At 62.2% G+C, this 20,744-nt stretch overlaps 5 protein-coding genes across 5 annotated transcripts in view; 3 read left to right on the top strand and 2 right to left on the bottom strand.

Moving 5' to 3' along the window:
* The first annotated feature begins 108 nt into the window (after positions 1 to 108).
* Positions 109 to 1,910, top strand: CHLRE_16g686641v5 (uncharacterized protein). The gene is made up of 3 exons (XM_043071584.1): positions 109 to 332; positions 482 to 1,025; positions 1,114 to 1,910. The coding sequence occupies exons 1-3, from the start codon at positions 330 to 332 to the stop codon at positions 1,263 to 1,265; spliced, it is 699 nt and encodes a 232-aa protein (XP_042915759.1). The 5' UTR covers positions 109 to 329; the 3' UTR covers positions 1,266 to 1,910.
* Positions 1,911 to 2,082: 172 nt separating this feature from the next.
* CHLRE_16g688450v5 (uncharacterized protein) lies at positions 2,083 to 5,291 on the bottom strand. Its single transcript, XM_043071633.1, has 8 exons — positions 5,149 to 5,291; positions 4,801 to 5,050; positions 4,565 to 4,632; positions 4,338 to 4,367; positions 3,985 to 4,113; positions 3,592 to 3,753; positions 3,342 to 3,407; positions 2,083 to 3,175 (listed from the first exon to the last, which is right to left on the bottom strand). The coding sequence occupies exons 1-8, from the start codon at positions 5,167 to 5,169 to the stop codon at positions 3,068 to 3,070; spliced, it is 834 nt and encodes a 277-aa protein (XP_042915760.1). The 5' UTR covers positions 5,170 to 5,291; the 3' UTR covers positions 2,083 to 3,067.
* Positions 5,292 to 5,408: 117 nt separating this feature from the next.
* CHLRE_16g688500v5 (uncharacterized protein) lies at positions 5,409 to 13,460 on the top strand. The gene is made up of 20 exons (XM_043071634.1): positions 5,409 to 5,683; positions 5,796 to 5,837; positions 6,083 to 6,248; positions 6,409 to 6,566; positions 6,701 to 6,823; positions 6,983 to 7,075; positions 7,283 to 7,420; positions 7,663 to 7,834; positions 8,016 to 8,089; positions 8,315 to 8,407; positions 8,565 to 8,684; positions 8,832 to 8,885; positions 9,007 to 9,435; positions 9,694 to 9,929; positions 10,111 to 10,405; positions 10,539 to 10,631; positions 10,729 to 10,811; positions 10,933 to 11,295; positions 11,515 to 12,096; positions 12,202 to 13,460. The coding sequence occupies exons 1-20, from the start codon at positions 5,597 to 5,599 to the stop codon at positions 12,764 to 12,766; spliced, it is 3,966 nt and encodes a 1,321-aa protein (XP_042915761.1). The 5' UTR covers positions 5,409 to 5,596; the 3' UTR covers positions 12,767 to 13,460.
* Positions 13,461 to 13,508: 48 nt separating this feature from the next.
* On the top strand, positions 13,509 to 15,721 carry CHLRE_16g688550v5 (uncharacterized protein). The gene is made up of 6 exons (XM_001699210.2): positions 13,509 to 13,742; positions 13,833 to 13,947; positions 14,230 to 14,327; positions 14,474 to 14,584; positions 14,757 to 14,865; positions 15,108 to 15,721. Exons 1-6 carry the CDS (start codon positions 13,656 to 13,658, stop codon positions 15,242 to 15,244), a joined length of 657 nt encoding a protein of 218 aa, XP_001699262.1. The 5' UTR covers positions 13,509 to 13,655; the 3' UTR covers positions 15,245 to 15,721.
* Positions 15,722 to 18,542: 2,821 nt separating this feature from the next.
* CHLRE_16g688600v5 (uncharacterized protein) overlaps positions 18,543 to 20,744 on the bottom strand; it is a 5,126-nt gene continuing 2,924 nt past the window's right edge. The window contains exons 6-7 of the mRNA XM_043071635.1: positions 20,140 to 20,286; positions 18,543 to 19,700 (exon numbers count right to left, since the gene is read on the bottom strand). Coding sequence (XP_042915762.1) covers positions 19,539 to 19,700; positions 20,140 to 20,286 — 309 coding nt within the window. The 3' untranslated portion in view covers positions 18,543 to 19,538. The remainder of the gene's footprint in view (positions 19,701 to 20,139; positions 20,287 to 20,744) is intronic.

Raw genomic sequence — 20,744 nt, forward strand, 5'->3', positions numbered from 1 at the left:
CGGGATTTGGGACGCGTGATACCTAGCTTGTCTGCTGCACGCCGCCTCTCTTATCGCCGTTGCCATTCACATGCCCGTGACACTTCCTCGCTGCCGCCCTATGCTCATGCTTCCACCTTTGCCTATAGGTGAGCTCGACTACGACCAGCGGGCGGGAATCCGGGACTTAGGCGTGCTGGGTAAACGTTGTTTAGCGCGCCCAGGGTGCGGAGCATGGACGCATACAGGTGCATCGCGGGGTCAGGCCGAATGGTCGCCCGTGGGGTTCCAGGCTTATCGCGGGTAAGTATGACTACCTGGGTCACGACAGTCACGCAACGCTCGGTAAAATGGTGGGTATCGGTAAGTAACTCCGTCGCGTCGTTGGGCGGGCTTTCGTTTCGTTTTTTTTAACACACACACACACACACACACACACACACACACACACACACACACACACACACACACACACACACACACACACACACACGCGGCACAGGGCCTACCGCCGCGCGCTGTGGTGCGGCGGGAGGACCTGCCAGCAGCTGCGGCTGCAACGCTTGGCGCCATTAGGGACACCCTGGCGCGCCTTTGGCAGGAGGTACGCTGGGAACGGCGACACTTTGAGACGCTGTGGCGGTTGGCCATCGACGCAGTGCCGCTGCCGGGAAATTCGCATATGCCGTTGGCTCGCCGTGAGCCATGCGGCTGTGGGCAGCACGGCCATGGGGGCGCCGTGGCGGGGGCACACGCCGCCGCCGCGCCCACGCCACGGCAGCACCACTTCTGGGATTGCGCGGTGGCGAAGGCCGTGGTGGCGCAGATCAACGCACACAACCCCGGTCCGGCTCCCATCAGCCAAGCCCAGCTGTGGCTGGTCCAGGCGCCGCCGGGTTTTCAGCAGTGTGTTTGGGACGTGGTGGTGATGGCGGCGCTGGCTGCCACAGAACATGGCCGGGTGCGGCTGCGCGGGATGACGCGCGCCGCAGCGGCCCTGGGAATTCAGACGGCGGCGGCAGCAGCTCCCGAGGCTGCGGTGGCAGGTGCAGTGGAGGCGGAACCCGATCTTGACGAGATCCCGCCCACCGCAGCCAGGCGTCAACCCCGTCGAGCTTGCGTGCGCTCGCGCAGTCGCGGATTTCTGGTCGCGGCTGATGCAGTTCGCGGAGCTCGGCGTGCCCCACAAGGGCTGGGATGGTATTGACGCCACTCACCCCATCCTGGCGGTGGTGAACGGTGAAATGCTGTGCGCGTTGCCGCAAGCTATGGAGCTGGAGGCTTGAAAGGGATCAGCCCTTAGGAGAAGCGCGTGAGCACTAACATGACCCACTGAAGCAGTGGCATATGAGAGGGTCAGCGGGGGAGCTTAGTGGGCAGGCCAAGGGTTTCTTGTTTTACGCCCGTGGGAGCAGGGCCAGGTTTGCGGGGCTTTTTGCCTGAGAGGGTGTATTGGGTGCTGCAGCACCCCGGGCCTTACGGCCTGGACCGGCCTAGTGGCCAGACGCGTTTGTGGCTGCCCTTAGGCATAGTCTGCCCTGGCGTCGAGAGCTGGTTAGGTTGCGCTTGAGGTCGTGCAGGCTACGGGGTCGTAGGACTCAGCCCCGGAGCCACTGCGGTCGTGCTATCGCGTGCTGTCGCGTGCTGCGTGCTGCGTGTTTTGGTATGTTTGCTGTTTTTGTTTTCTGCCCGCCTGGTCTTTAAGAGGTAGCTCGCCCGCTGGGTCTGAGGTTGTTACACCGGTAGTAATTCCGCAAGGATTACTGGCGCAGTGAAGGGTCGGAGTGCGTTACCCTGTGGACTCCAAAGCTGTTTGCGCTCTGCCGGGGAAACGCCAGGTCACGGCAGCCCTCGTTTGAGAGCCCTGTCGTTGGTTATATCAGATACACGATTCACGTGATCTGGCAGGATAACCGTGGAAACCGTAGTCTCTCTCTCTCTCTCTCTCTCTCTCACACACACACACACACACACACACACACACACACACACACACACACACACACACACACACACACACACACACACACACACACACACACACACACACACACACACACACACACACACACACACACACACACACACACACACACACACATGGGCGCAAAACATACCTCAACATGGCAACCGGCCACGTGCCGCCAAACCATACGCCCCCAGACGACCACCCGAGCCCAGCCGGCCTTGCCCACCTTCTGCTCCTCCTGCTTCTTGTAGTAGAACGCCAGTTGAAGTTCAAGAACGATTCTGAGGGCTGGGCTATAACCAAGTCTGATTCAGCAGGCAAAGGATCTTGCAGCGTGCTTGTGCATGCTTCTCTTGAATACTGTGACAGTGGGAGTCCTGCCGCAGCCTTCTGCTTCGATGGTCGGATTCTGGCCCAGCGCCAGGCAGGCACGCTTTCACGACAAATCGCGTCCGCGCTGGCGCGCTCCAACTAGTTGTCGTTCCCGCTCGGGAGTCTATTTACTTCGATTTGCTAGAGCTAAGAACTTCGTAGCATCTGCTTCGTGGCATCTGCTGCCCCTCAAACGGACGCATTAGGCATCGATGCAAGCGTTGCTCGTCTCTTCGGGATTAGAGCCGCGGGAGTCCCCCGCAGTTCCTTTCGTCCTCCGCAGGCCCGCTTCTGTTGCGCCCGCTACGTCTTCCACCCCACCTCCGCCGTATCACCACCAAGCGAAGCGCAGGCTCCCCTAGCCCCTGTGTAACCCACCTAACCCACCGCTCCGCTCGCCTGGCCGTCTGCCCCTTCCACAAGCCACGCTGTATCCGCTCAATCTGCTAGCCGGCCAAGCGCAATGACATGCACGATGACATGAACTTGGCCGCGCATGCAGTGCATCCTACTCCTGGCCCAGACCGTCGGGGCGCCGCATGCCGGCGTGCGCCACGGAGGTCGGCAGGGGTCTGGGCGGGGGCACGGGCTGGCAGCCCTTGCGACACGCCAGCCCCCACCCCGGCCAGCCCTGCCACGCTAGACTTCAGCGCGTCTCACGTCTCCCCGTCACTGAGTCCTGCTGTGTGCTACTGCCCTCGCCAGTGCTCCTACGCCTGGCCGCTGCATCCACAGCTGGGGACATCACTACTTTGGCAGCCGTACTGACTGCACGCCCGCAAAATGCGATTTGAGCGACTTCGGGTTGGCCCACGAGGAGTTGGTGTACGCGTCATCCTCGTCCTCTGCTAGCGCCTGTGGCGAGGGGATACGCAAACCATGTTTGCTTGTCAGGTATTCTCGCGTTTCCTACGGCAAGAACCATGTCTGGGCGCAAAACATACCTCAACACGGCAACCGGCCACGTGCCGCCAAACCATACGCCCCCAACGACCACCCGAGCCCAGCCGGCCTTGCCCACCTTCTGCTCCTCCTGCTTCTTGTAGTAGAACGCCATCATTGCCTTTTGCGTCTCTTGGTCCACAACCTGTGCGGCAGTGCATGGTCGGGGCATAAAGAAGTTGTCCAGGTCAGTCAGGTGGCACCAATAAGCAGCGGGCGTACTAACACATCCGTTCCGGTAAAACCAGGCTAGTTGACTGCCCAGCAACTCAGAGACCCGCCCCCTGCGGAGGGCCACAGGCAAACGGCCACGGGCAAACTCAACGCACCGGTTCCCGTGAAGGCGCGCCCTGGCCCTTCTTCTGCAGCTTGACCACCGCCTTGGTCTTCTCGTGCCGCCCTAGGTAGTCTGACAACTTCTTCTCCGGAGCCATCTGCTTGCCCGCGAACCACAGCGTCGCCACGTCCGCCGGCAGCTCGTCCGCCGCGTACTGCGCAGCGTGCATATGGATATGGGTGGGTTGGGAAGGCAGGCGCATTTGCCGGTGTGCAAGGACCACAGGCGCGCCAAGCAGGTGCAGGCGCGGTGGCGACGGCCCACACAGCCTATGCCTTTAATCTGCTCTCGCCTGGCTGCCTTGGGCGCTGCCCTGGCCCCTTGGCACGATTTCGTGAACCCGTGGGGCGCCCTGCAGACTAGGCCCCACACTCCCCATGCTCACCGACGTGCCCGCCAGGTCCTCGCTGCCCTCTAGCCCCAGCCGCACGGGGTCCCACTCCGGCAGCCCCATGGGGTAGCAGATCATGACCGCGCCGCGCACGTTGTCCACAGCCTCCTGCAGCGCCTTGATCTGCAGTTGGATCAGGAAAGCACATGTAAGCTGAGCTGCTGGTGCTGCTTGCAGAAGCAAGGGCCCTAGCCATGGTGACGGGCCGCAAGGGTCAAGGGGGCGCCCTAAAGGGTCGTGGCCGTGGGTCCTGACCCTGCCCGTGCTACCCGTGCCCCCAACAGTGCCAGCTGAAGGCCGTGGTAACCCTTTGCCTCTCTTTCAGCCACCACTACCAAGCGACTCACTGTAAGCGGCATCTTCTTGGCCACTTGGTCCTGCAGTGCAAGGAGGAAGAAGGAAGCATATAAAGGTATGCGTGCCACTCACACGTCGCATCGGCGCAGTCCTTCTAGGCAGTCCAATCAACAGCTGGGACGCGAGACACCTTGCAGCACTCCATAAGTGACAGCCCAGCTGCATGTAAGACTACTCGTACATCCCGCATGAGTTCCCTGCCCCTCCAAGCTCTCGCCTTGTGCGCCACCGCCACCGCCTCCTCAAGCGTCTTCACCAGCACCTTCGCCACCTCAGGGTCGCACGCTGCGTGCAAAACAGGTTCATGTGGGTAGCAGATCCGCATGAGCGCGTAAACGCGTCACTTGGTTATGCGCCACGTGTGGCCCTCTAGAGGACCCTGCGAAGCGCCAGCCCAACACTACGGTGCCTGCCGGTGTTTGGTGCCCCGCGGCCCCAAACACGCACACGCACCGTTGCCCGTCCGCCTCCCCGTGGGGTCCTCCGCGTAGTTCGGGCCCTTCTCCACTGGCGCCTCTTGATATCTGTCAATGCCCTGCTGGTCTGGCCGCTTTGCGGGACCGTGCTTCGCCAGCTCCTCGCCCTCCGCCTTCAGGCGTTCAATCCGATGCCGTAGGTTGTGCACCTCCGCCATCTGCCGCGTGGTCTCATCGACCGTGGAGGCCACAGTCGTCTCAAATAGAAACTGGTCCAGCTCGGACCGCTGCGGGTAAGCAGGATTGGGCGGGGGTGAGGGCTCACGGCTTCGAGAATGTCGCTCAACCCCTGATCTGCCACCGAACCCCTATTTTACAATCGTACCTTCATATGTAAGAGTACCATATTTCAATGGCCTCGTCCGACAGCAACAAGCGGCACGGATGTTGTAAGGCAAAATGACGCGTCCTTCAAAGGAAGTGCGTTTGATGGACACGACAAAACAAGAACAGATAGTGCTTACTAGCTACACGATTTTGGAGTGCATAACGCACATTACACAGCGTGTATCCGGAGAATTAGCGATTGGCTGCATGAGGTCAGCGGTCAACGACTCTTCCGGGCCCTCAGTTTCTTGAGCTAGTGGATTGAGAGATACAAATGTGATTTGCGACTGGTTTCACTAAATTCGCCTGTGCCGTGACCTCGCCATTTCGATGAATTGAGGCAAATGCACCTCCGCTTGGCTCGCTCGCTTTGAGACCATGGCGACCAGTATAATAGCAGTTATGACGGAACTGCCTAAAACCTAAAGCCTCAAGCAACCACGCGGATGGACAGCTTGTCAGAGCAGCTGCAGCGCCGAGAGCAGGAGCTCGCGGAGCTCCGCACGCGGGCGCTGCACAGCGTGGAGCAACAAGTAAGGGAGACTTTGGAAGATTTTGGGGCGCATCTTCGGGGCCATCTTCCGTGCCCAAGCTGCGCACGCGCTCGCCGGCCCTTCACGTTCCCAGCTACCCTGCCCCCCGCAGCTTGCAGCCCGCGACGAGCAGGTCGGCGTCCTGACGCAGCAGGTGCGTGTGCTGCAACAAGCGCAGTACTGCGACGCGTGCTCTCCCGCAAACCCCCTTGATGCGCCTTTCGCACCTCCACTCCTGCTGCACTCCTCGCTTCAGGCACATACGTTGCCTTTCGTCCACCACCAAAGCGGCCCCGCCTGCCGTGGCCTGGCCTCGCCGCACACCATGGTTACCTCAACATTTTTAACCTTGCACGCACATAAATATGTTCTCCTTTTCCTCAATAAACACACCAACAGCTTGAAACGCTCAAGTCGGACTTCGCCTACAACCTGGACCTGCTGTGGCAGCGCGATGAGGAGCTGGCTGCCTACGACGAGGCGGCGGCAGCGCAGGCCGCTCGCGAGGCGGCGCTGCAGGGCCGCGCCACAGAGCTGGAGCTGCTGGTGGCGGGGCTGCAATCGGGTGCGGTGGAGGCGGCGGCGGCGGGGCCTGGAGCCTGGGGGGCTGGGGTGTGCCGGTCGGGCTTTGGCCAGCTGGGAGATGAGATGCAGCCGTGTTTGGCCGGTAGGCCGGTACGTGTGCTGCTGGTCACCTCTTCTCTCCCGTCTTTTCAACCCTGCAGAGCTGGTGGCTGCCCGCGCGCATGCCGAGCAGCAGGAGTTTGTGCTGTCGGCCAAGCGCTCGGAGCTGAGTCAGCTGCTGGAGGAGGAGCGGCTGGGGCGGGCGGAGGCGCTCATGCGGCAGCGGGAGCAGGCAGAAGGGGCGCGGCGGGCACTGCAGGTGCGCAGTGATCCCACAGGGTTGAGAGGCGTAAGTTGTGACTTGTGACAGACTGAATTGACAATCCTCGGGATCCCGCTGCCCCGCTCCGCTGCCGGGAGTGATGCGATCACGTGGCTCGTGCCTGGCTGCAGCGTGAGCTGGACGAGGCGAAGGAGCAGGCGGAGGCGCAGCGGCGGTCCCTGAGTTCCGCCTTCCAGCAGCAGCTGCAGGAAGCCAAGGCGGCACTGCAGGGCGAGGTGGCGGACCTGAAGCAGGTGCGGGCAGGTGCCGCCTCACCCCGGAGCATCTCGAATCGCCAAGTCCTGTTCTGTTGAGGGGCAGGGCAGGGCGGGGCAAAGACGCTGCAACGGTGTAAGCCTGCGAAGCACCGTGATTCAGTGGATGATGCTTGGCGGTGCCAACACTGCACACAGGACCTGGCCGCGGCCCGGCGCCAGTTGGACGCCCGCGACCAGCAGCTGCAGGAGGCGGCGGCGCGGGACACGCGGGCGGCGGCCCAGGCGGAGGTGAGGCGCCTTCACGGCCCGCAAAGGACATGGGTGTCAAAGCGTCACGCCAACGGGGTCGTGGAGGAGCCTTTGTGCGTGGGTTTGTACGGGCAAGGAGGCGATGGTGCCATGGTGGTTTGGGGTTTCAGTCCACACGGGCAACGTTCTCCTTGTGCTCTTTAACACGGGCATGTGACGACCGGCGGCCGTGAACGCGCGCTGCAGGAGGTCCGCGCGGCGCTTCGCGAGCGGGAGGTGACGCTACGCGCGATGGAGCTGGAGCTGGAGGGGCGGGCCAGGGACCACGACACGGTGGTGCGCGGCCTGCACACGCAGCTGGCAGATGCACAGCACAAGCTCAAGGTGCGCTTGGACAGCAAAGCCCGTCGTTACTGGATCTGCAGACGTATGCTTTGCAGTTCGCAGTCCTCGCGTCCCTCCGCCTGAGGCTCCAGTGACCCGACGGCACGCTTGCCGGCGCAGCGGGTACCGGCACGCACGTGTAGATCCTCCTGCCACGAATGACGTGAATAGCGCGTGTGCTGCTGCGTCACATTCTTTGCATGTGTGCTGCGGTGTCACCCTTACCCTCATTGCGCCCGCAGCGGGCCGGTGAGTCGTATGAGGCGCACCGCACGCAGCTGTCCTCCCAGCTGGCCACGGCGCAGCAGTGCCTGGAGGAGCTGCGGGGGCAGTGCCTGGAAGACATTGGGCTGCTGCAGCGGCGGCACGCGGAGGAGGTGGCGGCGCTGCAGCAGCGGCTGGAGGCCGCGGCAGGTGCGTGCACCTCCTGCTACCTGCTACTGACAACTGCCACATGGATAGGCAACCGTAGTTATCGGGCGATTGTTATGCTCTCGGTGTTGCTGGGATGGGGCTGTTTCACCGTGCTGTGATTCTTGCCGGCTGTAGCTATGTGCCCAGTGTGCTGTGTTTGCCGCGCGGCGTGCGGGTGCAGGTCACGGCTCGCAGCTGGAGGGGGCGGTGGAGGAGCTGCGGGTGCAGCTGAGGGCGGCGCGGGAACAGCTGCAGGTGCGCGAGCAGGGAAAGCGCCCTGAGGGGAGGTCCTAGGTGTTCGAGGCGGTGCCGGGGGCTAGCTTTAATCTCGGGCTCCGTCCGTGAAACGGACAGCCTCGCGGACCCCAACATCGCGTACGATGCAAGCTACCGTATTCTACAGCATGTACCGCATGCTGTCCCTTCGTGTTGGTGTTCTACGGTTGACTGCTCCCTCTGCCCCTGTCATCCGGGCCACAGTCTCGGGCCTCCGGTATCGAGGAGCAGGTGGCGGAGGCGCGGGCTGCCGCCAGTGCGGAGCTGGAGGCGCTCCGGCGTGAGCGCGACGAGGCGGTGAGAGCGCAGGGTGCTGTGGGCGTGCACAGCGGTCACGTGCAGGAGCAAAGGGGCTGGAATGGCGGGTTCGCTTGAAGGGGTTGCCGCTCTGGCACGCAACACGGTAGTCGAGGCCGTGATGAGCTGCGTGAGGCGATAATGACTGCGCCCGCAGGAGCGCAAGCTGCGTGACGCGGCCGCGGAGCGTGAGGCGGCGGTCCGCGGGTTGCGGGAGAAGTTGGCGGCGGCACAAGGCGCACTGGAGGACCGCCGCCGCGAGCTGTCTGCCTCCAAGGTAGGTGGCTAGAATTTGAGTCAGCTGACCAGCAACAGGTCCTGAGGCCCCCTGTGCTGCGGCACCAACCGCACAACCTGTTGCATAGGTGCCTGATGTTTTTGCATCAAGCTTGAGCGCTGCGTGTGCGGTGTTGGGGCGGTGCAGGAACAAGTGGAGGCGGTGCGGCGGCTGGGCGGTGCTGACGGCGGTTCCGCAGAGGTGAGCCGTGCACTGGACATGCCTAACCCGCACCTAGACCAGATTATGTGCCTGACCCGCCCCTGGACCAGCTGATGTGCACATGGCCAGCATGCTACGACGCACCCCTTGCCTGCCGTAGGTTGGATCTGGGTGGCAGCGAGCGTCTGTGCAGCAGCAGCAGCAGCAATCTCTCGCGGCGGCGGCGGCCCGGCAGCGCGCGTCAACGGCGGCGGCCTCGGGCCGCACTGGACAGCCTTCTCCCGACATCGACGGCGAGCCGTCATCTCCAGATCGCGACACACCCGCCGCCGCCACCACACGACAGCCCGGGAGGCCGCCGCAGCAACAACAGCAGCAGCAGCAAGCCTACGCGGGGCCTGGCGGGGGCCAGCGGCCAACAGCGTTGAGCCTGGTGGCGCTGCAGGAGTCGCACGACTCGCTGCCCGACTTCAACAACTCGCCGCTGCTGGACCTGCCGCCCTCGCCGCGCAGCTCGGCATCCTTCTGGCTGGGACCCAGCTCGACCGGTGGAGCAGCGGCGGAGCGCATGGCAGCTGGCGGCACTCAGGTGCGATGCTGCGGCCGATAGTGTGAGGTGGCTTACTGCGACACCAGGGTGTGATGTGGGGTGAGGTGGCTTACTGCGACACCAGGGTGTGATGTGGGGTGTGGCGGCGTGGGTGGCCCGGTGCGCACGTGTGTGTATGGCCACTTGCCAGGCATGACAGTCGCACTGTGGCTTGAACTGCGTTGCGGGACAGCATGCTGGCTCCACCGATTGGCCGCGTCATGATTTCCCGCATGCATGCGTGTCGCGCGCGTGCAGGACTCGCCACGCGCTTGGAGCCCCGCAGCGGCAGCGGCGGCCGCGGCGGCGGCGGCGGCCCGAGCGGGGCTGTACCTCCGCCAGAGCAAGGAAAGCCTGGACGCGCTGCTGCGGCCCTCCACGCGCTCTCGCCTGGGGCCGCCTGAGGCGCAGCAGCAGGCGGTGGTGGCGGCGCAGCAGCAACAGCAGCAACCGTCGGACAGCCCAGATCGCAGCCAGCCGCGGGGCAATGCCAGGTGCGGCACAGCGGCGCCTTGGGCTTCCGCTGGCGTGCCTGCTGCTGTTTGACACTGCCGACCGAAAGATTTGTCTTGAGGCCTTGGCCTTCCACACGTCTCGAGGCCTTACGGACGTCGTGACCTCACCCTGACGCACGTTCTGACCTGACGCTACCCCACAACCTCCGTGCATTTGCAGCGTCGCGCTGGCGGAGGCGGAGGCAGAGAACACGCGCCTACGCAGCACTCTGGCGGTCATGCGGTCGGAGATGGAGGCCCTACAGACCGCAGCCGGCGCAGCCGCGGAGACGGCGCTGGTGCGGCAGCAGCAGCAGCAGCTGCAGGGCTGGGGCGGTTGGAGTGGGGGTGCGGGTGGCGAGGGCGATGTTGGCGCCATCGGCGGCATCACTCGCAGCGGTGGTGGCGGCAGGCGGGGCTTGGACGTGGGTGCATTGAGGACGGAGCTGGAGGAGAGCGACAAAGACCTGCAACAGGTGCGCATGAACAGGTGAAAAATATCACTGCGTCGTAGCGGATGCGTCATAGCCGTGCACTCGAAAGTTGGGTTGACAAAGTTACTGCCGAGTGCTTCACAGCATGAGTGCACCCTGCATGCCTGTGATGCAGGCTATGGAGCAAGTGGAGCTGCTGCAACAGCAGCTGCTGGCGCTCCGGTCGGCAGCCGACACGGTGGGGGCGGCCGGCAACAGCGACTCGCAGGTGAGCAGGTCCGCCGACGGATCGCACACCAGATAATCGCTTGAGCCCTGCAACACCTCCGGTATTCGTTATGACGGCAATGTTCCTGCAAATGCAGGCCCGTACAGCCGTTGCGGCGGCCGCTGCCGCAGAGGCCAGCTTCCTCCGGCGGCGAGTGCGGGAGCTCACTGACGCAAACAGGTGTGCGGACGATCGACACCCCACGCTTAGAGTGGCAATGGCTGTCGGGCTCCTCTTGAAGTCATGCGAACACTGTCGCTCTGTAATACCTGCAATCTGTCCTGGGGTGCCATGTGTGCAGAGCGCTGCGGCGACGGGCTATGCAGCAAGCGGCCGCCAGCTCGGCGCAGGCTGCCCTGCAGGCGGCAGGCGGCACATCGCCGGCGGCAGTGGCACTGCCACCAGGCGCTGACGCGTCAGCCGCCGTCTTCGATCCTGCCAGCACACCGCACCAGGCCCAACAGCAACCCCAGCAGCAACAACAGGCGGCAGGCGTACAGGGCTCTGTGCCAGTGACGGTCGCCGGTGCCGATGCGGCAATGCAGGCACAGCTGCAGCGGCTGCGGGCGGAGGTGGAGCGGGCGCGGGCGCAGCTGGCGGCGGCGCAGGCCGACAACGAGCGACTCATGGAGCTGAGCAATGAAGTGCGGGCGCAGCGGGACAGGTGCGCGCACACAAATGGAAGGGTTGCCCCGACGCGCATGATGTGCCCTGCCGGTATCCTGCAGCCCCAGTATCCTCTCTGCGACAACGTGTATGCGAGGCGGAAAGCACACGCGCGAGCATAGGCAAACGCACGTCCCACGGCGCCTGGACAGCAACCCAAGCTCCCCCACCGCCCTGTGCTCCCTCCCTATAACGCACGCCCCACGGACCACGACAGGGTCGCTCTGCAGCTGGCCGCCGTGCTGGGACTGCCGCCGGCCGTGGGCCCCTCGCTAGCGCTGGGGCAAGACCCCGGCGGCGGCATGAGCGGCACGCCCGGGGCGGCTGCAGGCGCAGGCACCAGCACACCGCCGCCGCCACCTCCACCTCCTCCCGTGATGCCCACCTATGGGCTGCCCTTCCCGCCGCCCATGTCGCCGCTCCGAGGGGCGGGCTTCGGCGCGGCCCCGGACGCCAACACAATGGCGGCCTACCAGTCGGCGGCGGCGGCGGCGGTGGGCATGGCTGGCTTGACGGCAGGCAGCTCGGCGGCACTGGGGCAGCGGTACGGCAACAGCAGTGGCGTTGGGCCGTACGGCGGCGGCTACCTGCCGTACACGTACAGTCCAGCGTTTGGGGGTGCGGCGCCCGGCATGCTGGCGATGCAGTGGGGTGCGCCGTTCGGGTACATGCCGATGCTGTCAGTCCTGTCGCCAGGGCGGGACGCGGCGATGGCGGCGGCGGCAGCAGCGGCGGCCGCTGCCGGGGCGAAGACGTCGCCGGGGCTGACACGGAGCAGGTCCGCCTCGCCGCCCGCGAGGTAAGCAACTACCATGCCGAGTGAAATGGTGACAGCGTATATGTGTTGTGTCACCGATTGCCAGCATTGCTATTTGACAAGTGCTGTGCGCCCTGTCCCCGGCAGGCGCTCTGGCGACAGCCCGCACGCCGCCCCCCGCTCCGCCTCGGTGTCGCCTCCTCGCCGCAGCGCCACACAGCTAAACACCACCGCCACTGCTCCCCACCATCACCAGCAGCACCACCCGCACCACCAAAGCGACAACGCCAGGAATGCGGCCAGCAACAGCAACAGCGGTCGGCGCTCCTTCGCTTCTTCACTGGAGCTCGCTGCAATCACTGGAGGGGGCGGTGGTGGGCAGGACCTTGACAGCCGCATGCAAGGGGGCTATGACGGGGCTGCTGACGTGGAGGACTTCGACCCGCTGGCATCGGGGCCGTCGGGGGTGAGCGTTCCTGCCTCGGCGCGGCCTGCCGGTGCCGTGGGGCTGACTGCGTCGGCACGGGAGACGCAGTCGCAGCGGGCGGCTCTGCGTGCGCTGCACCGCCGGCGCGAGCAGCAGCAGCAGCAGCTTGTGACGGCGGCCGCCGCGGCGGCGGCGGTGCGGCAGCGCGTGCGCGGGTACAGCGTGGTGCGGGACGAGGGAGCTCCAGGCGGGGCCAACACGCGCGTAGTGACGTTCGACGTGTGATGACTGGGGAGAACAACAAGTAACGGGTGTGAGGGAGTGTGGTGGCGTGTGCCTGTGCGATTGATGGGCGGGTATCTGACTGATGCTAGTATTTGTGGTGAGCTCAGAACTGTGACGCTTGGACACTTGATCGACTGTCGTGACCAAGAGATGCCGTGCATGGTAATACGTGGGATATTGTATTGTTGTGGGTGAACATCCCATGCACTTGACGTTTCAGATCTTGGTGCGGTCTGCTGGCTTGCGATTCGGTGGAGTCCCTGGTGGCCAAAGAGGAGAACCTCAAGAAGCACTATCAGCCGCCGCCGGTGCAGCACCTGCTGGACAACCCCCGGCCCCTGGTGCGTGCGCGTGGTGTAGGTGTGTAGGTGTGCGTACGTGGCTATCGGCTGGCTGGCTGCTGGGGGCGTGCCTGGCTGTCTGTGTTTGTGGGTGCGGTCTGCTGGCTTGCTGCAAAGTTGGATCCCCGTGTCCGGCAGACTGGACATGAGACACTATTGGCTCTGCAGCATGGCGGGGTTCTGTGTCGCTTCGAACGCCAGCGTTTGGCGTGTGGCGACCAACGTTGGGCGATCCCGGCATCCCGCTCTGCCCGCAGCTGCTGACTAACACATCATACAGTCGTACGCGTCTGTTTGATTGCAATAGTTAGCCTTTTCAGTCCAACACTTCACAGTGCGGTAACCTGGCACCGACATCAAGGTTGGAATCCCGGTTGATACGGGATGACGCAGGGGGCAACGTTGGACGAGTTGCTCGAGAAGGCGCGAAGCCAACGTTGCCTGTGCGTCTCCAGACTATTTAGTTCACGCAGTCGCAGCTATAACTCAACACTTGCACACAAGGCACTCAGGCCCTTCGCTCGATATAACGCTCACTGTCTCTCAAGATGGCCCCCAAGCTGTATTATTTTGCCATTCCCGGGCGCGGAGAGGTTGCGCGCCTGTTGTTCCACATCGGCAACGTTCAGTTCGAGGTGAGCGTTTGCTCTCATGCTGGATGGCCTTTGCCGCTTTAAAGACTGGCGCGAGCTCACGGTATCAATGCACGCGCACATCCAACACAGGACGTGCGTATCGATGGGCCCACCTGGCCGGAGCAGAAGTCAAAGTTCCCATTTGGCCAGGTGCCGGTGCTGGAGCTGGACGACGGGCGCATGCTGGCTCAGAGCGGTGCCATTGGTGAGCGGCCCGGGGAAGTCCGTGGGGATGCCTGCACCGGGTGCCTACTGCCTAGCCCCACTGCCCACTGCCTCGCGTTTATACCGCCGCATGCCGCTAACCCCACCGGCCCCGATCCTTCATTATGCAATGCCTGCAATCTCACGCCCGCCTCCTGCGCCGGGTGCCTAGCCCCACCGCCCACTGCCTCGCGTTTATACCTTGGAACCGCCGCATGCCGCTAAGCCCACCGGCCCCGATCCTTCATTTATGCAATGCCTGCAACCTCACCCCCGCCTCCAGGCCGCTATGTGGCGAAGCTGGCGGGTCTGTACCCGGAGGACCCCATCCAGGCGGCGTTTGCGGACCAGGCCGTGTTCCTGGTTCAGGACGTCTGGGATGTGAGTGCGGGTGTGCGACGCCGCTACATGCATGTGCCTATTTCAGCCGTGTGGGCTATACAGCAAGGTGCTTAGTTGGAGCTGACGCATGTGACTGGTCATGCATTCCACGTGCATCAACCACACCACCGACCCTGTGCGTGCAGGCCACCCTGATGCCCTCATTCTCCCTACCGGCTGAGGAGAGGGCCAAGGCCCGGCAAGACGCCCTGGCAGGCAAGGGCGGAGACAAGCTGAAGCAAATGGAGAAGCTGCTGGTGAGTGAAGAGGATCTGTCGGCGTGTAGCACACGCACTATATTATGGGGCACATGAGTTTCGGGGGCTTGGCAGTACGTCTGCAGTTGCACGTGCTATTTCACTCACTGCTGACGCCAACGCTTCATTTCACGGCAATCCTTTCTCCCTCCTCCCCGTATGACGCGTGCAGGAGCCGGTAGAGAAGAGCGGCGGCTGGGTGGCGGGCGGCGACAAGATGAGTTTCGCTGACCTGGAGATTTACGTGTCGCTCTCCAACCTCGTGTGTGGCATGTTCGATGGTGAGTTATAGATGATGTCAATACCAGTCATTCACTGTGAGACACTAGGATTGCTACTGCATCCCTGCAAATCAACAAGGGGGGGGTCACCCGTTGTGCTGCTTGGGTGCGAGGCCGTGGGTATGGCACGTGAACCCCTGCCCGGTCCGCCCGACCACGCCCACCACCCCAGTACCCCACATGTCCTCTCGCTCATTCCTCGTGCTGTTCCACCTCCCCACCGCCCCACCGCCCCACACCAGGCATTCCCAAGAACCTGCTGGACTCCTACCCGGTGCTCAAGGCCTACCGCAACCGGGTGGCTCAGGTGCCCGCCATTAAGGCATTCTACGACAAGGACGGCGAGGGCGTGCGGGCGGCGTTCCGGCCAGACGCGTAATGGCCTTCAGAGCGTAGACGGATGTCTTACGGTATAGCATGGAGGTGGCTTCGGACGTCGTTGGCTGGGTAATTCTTTTCGGATTGATGAGGTTTTGGTATGGCTCGTACATAATCTGGAAAGACCGTTTGTCTTTTTGTCGGGAACATGGAAATACATACCGTACAGTGCGTAAGCGTTACGTCTATGAAGACGGCGAGGATGCGCAGCAGGAAGATGTACGATGAGATTACGATGGGTACCCGGCTGAGATCCGAGTGCGGAGGAAGTCGTAAAATGCAGAGGTGAAAGGCGGATACGAACGACATCTGACACGCAAGTGAGCACGGACACACCAGAAGATCAAAGCAAATGCATCTGGCTGTGCTTTGCACTGCACTTTTTGCACGCACGTCTTTTACCTCCACACCACGAACACCGTGCCATAATCCACCAATACTTATTTAATGCTGCTACCTGCTGAAGTCCATTGCAACACAGCTCTGCTCCACTACTCTGCGGCACGGATCGCAGAGAGGCTCCACACCACGAACACCGTGCCATAATCCACCAATACTTATTTAATGCTGTTGATGTTCGGGGTATCCGGTCAGCCAACAGGGCAAACACCATGCAGTGACACGGCCATACGCCGGAGTACTTATGCGCACAGCGTGCGCATATAGCTCTTGCTACAGCATAGTGATAAGCCCTGTATATGTGTAAGGTGACGACTCTCGTATACAGTAACCTGAAGCCGTAACTAGCAACAACGTGCGTGAGACACGATAGTCGAGACACTAGTTTGAGCCCCTAGAACGTTCCTCTCAGCCCGGGAATGCTCTAAACCTCAACAGGTTATGAGCCCCGACGCTCACGCTGTCGCGAGAATCTTGTAGGGCTGAACGAGTTGTTTTAGCCACCGCCGACTGAGGGTCCGCAGGCATTAGAATATCTGGCGATACTCCTATCGCTCGATACTAGTCAAGAAGCCGCGCGAGCTTCATTCGCGTGGGAGACGCGATTATAGTTAAGCCTCGTTTGCGTTATCTGACGCAATGGGCGATTCGGCTTTGTTCTGAGGCGTATATCGCTTTGGACACTGGGCCACATGGAGCTTCAGCTCGCCTGATTGTCCCATCGATGGACAAGGACATGCCAGGACATGCCAGGACATGCCACGTTGAACCTGAGCATGTGGAGGCTATGTCGATCAGCGTGAAGTTGAGGATTGCAGAGTTTGAGCGGCTGCAGCAGCAGGACATTCCGCAGCAGCAGTTAAAGGCCTGGAGCCAGCCTCGTTCCACACAGACCGTGGGAGCACACGAGATGAGGGCTATTGGGCTTTCGGGCATACATCTCTTTGCCAACCGGAACGAGTGCGTAGACATGCGAAAGCAGAGAGCATCTTTCCGGAGGGCAGGGAGTACGAGCAGCAAGGCTGCGGACGGCGCGGGTCCAGCTGGTGACGGTGTGGCTGACGTGAGTTGGAGCGTGACGGCTACCAAGGACGAGCGTTACAGCGAACACACTGTGAGCTGGTGTGAGCCCAACCCGATCTTCGAGATTGATTCAGCAGCAAGTGTGAAGTGGCATGTGAATGCTATGTACGACGGTGAGGTTTCGTTGCCGTGCGGGACTGAAGAGTCTTGCAGTGATGAGCAGGAGTGCATGAGCACTGCGCCCGATGGTGCGTGGGAGTCTGGTTCCGTACATTCGGAAGCTGGGCTGAGTTCGTCTGGGTACGGTATGGAGTACGCACAGTCATCTACGGCTGATGTGAGCTCGCATATCAAGGTGAAGGATGATGAGGGAAACGCGTGCAGCGGTGTGCGCAAGGCTAGCAAGGCGTGGGAGCGTCGGTGGCACGCATGTGTGCTATATGACGGGCGTGTCTACCCATTCGACCCTGGCGGCCCTACTACGATGATGCTATGGGGGTGGCATGGTACTCTCATGATGGCAGGATGTGCGGCTTGAATATACTCGTGATCTGCTGGAGAAATTCGGCATGACGCACGCAGCGCCCAAATCCACACCGCTAGCCCCATCGGCGGTACTGGAGAAGGCAGCAGCGGCGAGTGAGGAGTTGCCAAAGGGCAACAGGTATGCGGAGCTGGTCGGAGGTTTGATGTATCTGGCGATTGCGACGCGGCCAGATATCATGTTTGCCGTGGGAGCTCTCGCGCGTTTCATGTCCGCGCCTACTGCGGCACATTGGAACCTGGCGACAGGAGTCCTTCGTTACCTAGTTGGGACGGCGACGCAACGGCTAGTTTACACGCGTGGGCAAGGAGATGTGATGGGCTGGTGTGATTCAGATTACGCCGGTGACCTGAGCAAGCGTCGGTCAACCACTGGCTTTGTCTTCACCTACAACGGCACAGCTGTTAGCTGGGCTAGTCGGTTGCAGGCTACGGTGGCGGTGTCAACCGTGGAGGCCGAGTACATGGCGGCATCATTTGCGACCAAGGAGGCGCTGTGGTTACGCAAGATTCTGTCGGAGATGGGCGTAGAGGTGGGCACGATGTGCATGCAGGGTGATAATCAGGGTGCGATCGCGTGCACGGAGAATGCAATTTCCTCGATACGCACGAAGCACATTGATGTGCAGCACCATTTTGTACGGCAGCGTGTGGAGCGCGGCGAGGTGCAGTTCCAATACTGTCCCACAAGCCGCATGGTGGTTGATGCGCTAACCAAAGCGGTGCCAGAGGATCGGTTTGTGCGGTGCCGGATTGGCATGGGTGTGCGCTAGATGGACAGCGCAAGAGCAATGACGACAACGTGACATGCGTTCATGACTGCGATGGAACAAAGACGATGCGTGCAATAGAACAGATGCGTATTTGGCAGTTGTGTGCGTTTGAGGAACCGGTCTCTGACTTGCGGTTATCTTGGCAGTGCGAACAGTATGCGTGTGCAGTATAGGTCATGTTGCTTTGATAGGTAACTTCGTGGACTAGTGCCTGTGCGTAGCGAGACGTATTTTGCTATTGCTTGATGAGTCAATGGGCTGTAGTGGAACATGGTTAGTTACTCGTGTGCGAAGAGTGGTGAGTAGGACGATAGCTTACTCGAGTGGGGATGTGTTTGCTAGTTGTCTGCCCGCGTGGGAGTGTTGATGTTCGGGGTATCCGGTCAGCCAACAGGGCAAACACCATGCAGTGACACGGCCATACGCCGGAGTACTTATGCGCACAGCGTGCGCATATAGCTCTTGCTACAGCATAGTGATAAGCCCTGTATATGTGTAAGGTGACGACTCTCGTATACAGTAACCTGAAGCCGTAACTAGCAACAACGTGCGTGAGACACGATAGTCGAGACACTAGTTTGAGCCCCTAGAACGTTCCTCTCAGCCCGGGAATGCTCTAAACCTCAACAAATGCTGCTACATGCTGAAGTCCACTGCAACACAGCTCTGCTCCACTACTCTGCGGCACGGGTGCATTTGACTCTTTGCACTTTACAGCGCGTTCTTCACTGCTGCCCAAGGCGCACGGCAGACGGCGCTGCCATCCGTGTGTCTCTCCTCCTGCCCCTAGCTCGAGATTCACTCGTGTCACGTGTCACATCAGTGGTCCTAATGATTAGTACATGCCTACATGCGTCGTTCATGTTAGAATTCCGTCGTCATGCGCCAACCGCGGCGACTGTAAGCGCTACCTTCAACTGCGATAGCGCCTCCCGATTTAAATGCTGCGACCTGTTATAAGTCACCTGCAACACAGCTCTCTGCGGCACGGATCGCAGAGAGGCTTCAACTTCGCCACACCGAAAGTGCCGCGGCATACTGCACATCGTCCCTTGCTAGCCCGGTTCTGGGCACTCGTTCGGTCCTTGATAATAACGTACAACGTTCTACGTACAGAGCAAACACACGTGACGGGACAAACATTGCACACATACCCTTTCGGCCAACGACTACCACACACAAGCAGCTTGGTAGGACGCAACAGCACCCGCGGAGGCCTATGCCTCAGCCCACCGGACGTGCGTTCCCGTATCTACGTGGATCTGCCCCCGTCGCAAGTCAGGGCTACGCGCAGCGGGCCTCAACACGAATCGTGCACCAACTGCCGTTCCTCTCGTCGGCCCCGGCACGCGCCAGGGCGACAACGCCGGGGCTGCGCCCCAAACGCACCGCTGGGCTGCACACAATAGTAGCAGCACTCCTTTCAGGCGCCGCAGCAGTGACGCCGCTGCGCCGAGCTTCTCCGGCTGCGCTGCGCCTCCGCTCCAGCTGCTCCGTGCCTCCGTTTAGCTGGCGTTGGCTGCTTGCAACACTAATTGAACTGCACACTACACTGCTTTAGAACAAAATCTGCGCCGACTTGACCTTCTTCTCCACCTCGGTGTACGCCTCAGCGAACTCCTTGGCCTCCGCCTCGTCGCCGTCGCCGCCCTTAATGGGCTTGGGAAGCACCAGCAGGTACGACGTCGGCCGCTTGCTCAGCGCGGCGGCGCCGAGGTCCTGGGAGGGACAGGGGTAGGCGGCAACAGATAGAGCAGCATGCTTGGCGCAGCGACGAGTGCGTTGGCCAAGCGGTGGGGTCCGTGGTGCATGCCCTACAGTGCGGTGCGTTGCGGTGCGGGGTGCAAATAGTGCAAACACGCATGCATGACCATACACATTATGTACACCGGTCTAAACATCCAAGGGGCGTGTACATGGTGAGACTCGGTCGCAGCTTCAGCTCGAACACCCGACACCCCGCTCCCCATCCCGCCTCAACTCACGTCAACCCCTCCCGTCCCCCAGCTTGCCTTCCCACTCTTCCCCCGTCCTCACCTGCCTGCCTCACCCCCCCCCCCCACGGTGTGGCGACCCTCACCCCAACACACCCCAACCCCAACCTTTCTTACTGAAGAGGCTATTCATCCCCACCCCCCTTCCCCCTGCCCCCGCCCACCTGCATCCTGCACTCGCGGTACTGGCGTGGCGCCCCGAACAGCAGTGCGTCCACGTCCGTGCTCACCACCGCGTCGGCCAGCCCCGCAGCCACCAGCGCGGCACACATGGCCTCAGCCTCGCCGGGCGCGTCCACGTGCGGCAGGCCCTGAGAAAGGGTGAGATGGCGAGAGGGTGAGTGAGAGGGAGGGAGAGGCACACGGCAGGTGTGTGTTGTACACATGCATGTGGGCGGCCGGGGCGGGGGCAGGACGTGGGTCGGGCGGGGGCAGGACATGGGTCGGGCGGGGCAATCACTCCATACCTGCCTGGTCTGTCGCTCATCCCGAGTGATACCTGGGGTACTGCCCCGACCCGAAACCCCTCTCCCACTAGTACTGCAAATAGACGGCTAATCCCCGCCCAGCCGTATGCCCCCACACACGCATGCACGCACACATGCACACATGCACGCACCCACGCATGCACGAGCGCACCCACGCATGCACGCGCGCGCGCACACACACAGCCGCCCATGGCGCGGAAGCAGCTGCGCCGCGCCGGCACCATACTGGCGTACGTATTCAACGTCGCCGGCCACGCACCGCGAGGCGGCTGCAGATCTAC

This window comes from Chlamydomonas reinhardtii, chromosome 16, assembly GCF_000002595.2.
Source record: "Chlamydomonas reinhardtii strain CC-503 cw92 mt+ chromosome 16, whole genome shotgun sequence".
Taxonomy (NCBI): Eukaryota; Viridiplantae; Chlorophyta; class Chlorophyceae; order Chlamydomonadales; family Chlamydomonadaceae; genus Chlamydomonas; species Chlamydomonas reinhardtii.

What these genes read in the sequence shown, in the direction of transcription:
- CHLRE_16g686641v5 (XM_043071584.1), top strand. An exon ending in TCCCGAGGCTGCGGTGGCAG is followed by an intron (nt 1,026 to 1,113) that starts GTGCAGTGGAGG and finishes GCGCTCGCGCAG; the next exon opens with TCGCGGATTTCTGGTCGCGG.
- CHLRE_16g688450v5 (XM_043071633.1), bottom strand. Translation starts at nt 5,169, where the DNA reads ATGGTACTCTTACATATGAAG. An exon ending in GGGGAGGCGGACGGGCAACG is followed by an intron (nt 4,633 to 4,800) that starts GTGCGTGTGCGT and finishes TTTTGCACGCAG; the next exon opens with CGTGCGACCCTGAGGTGGCG. An exon ending in CGGTGGCGGTGGCGCACAAG is followed by an intron (nt 4,368 to 4,564) that starts GCGAGAGCTTGG and finishes CTTGCACTGCAG; the next exon opens with GACCAAGTGGCCAAGAAGAT.
- CHLRE_16g688500v5 (XM_043071634.1), top strand. Translation starts at nt 5,597, where the DNA reads ATGGACAGCTTGTCAGAGCAGCTGCAGCGCCGAGAGCAGGAGCTCGCG. An exon ending in CGGCGCGGGAACAGCTGCAG is followed by an intron (nt 8,090 to 8,314) that starts GTGCGCGAGCAG and finishes TCCGGGCCACAG; the next exon opens with TCTCGGGCCTCCGGTATCGA. An exon ending in CCGGCAACAGCGACTCGCAG is followed by an intron (nt 10,632 to 10,728) that starts GTGAGCAGGTCC and finishes CTGCAAATGCAG; the next exon opens with GCCCGTACAGCCGTTGCGGC.
- CHLRE_16g688550v5 (XM_001699210.2), top strand. Translation starts at nt 13,656, where the DNA reads ATGGCCCCCAAGCTGTATTATTTTGCCATTCCCGGGCGCGGAGAGGTT. An exon ending in TGGTTCAGGACGTCTGGGAT is followed by an intron (nt 14,328 to 14,473) that starts GTGAGTGCGGGT and finishes CTGTGCGTGCAG; the next exon opens with GCCACCCTGATGCCCTCATT. An exon ending in CGTGTGTGGCATGTTCGATG is followed by an intron (nt 14,866 to 15,107) that starts GTGAGTTATAGA and finishes GCCCCACACCAG; the next exon opens with GCATTCCCAAGAACCTGCTG.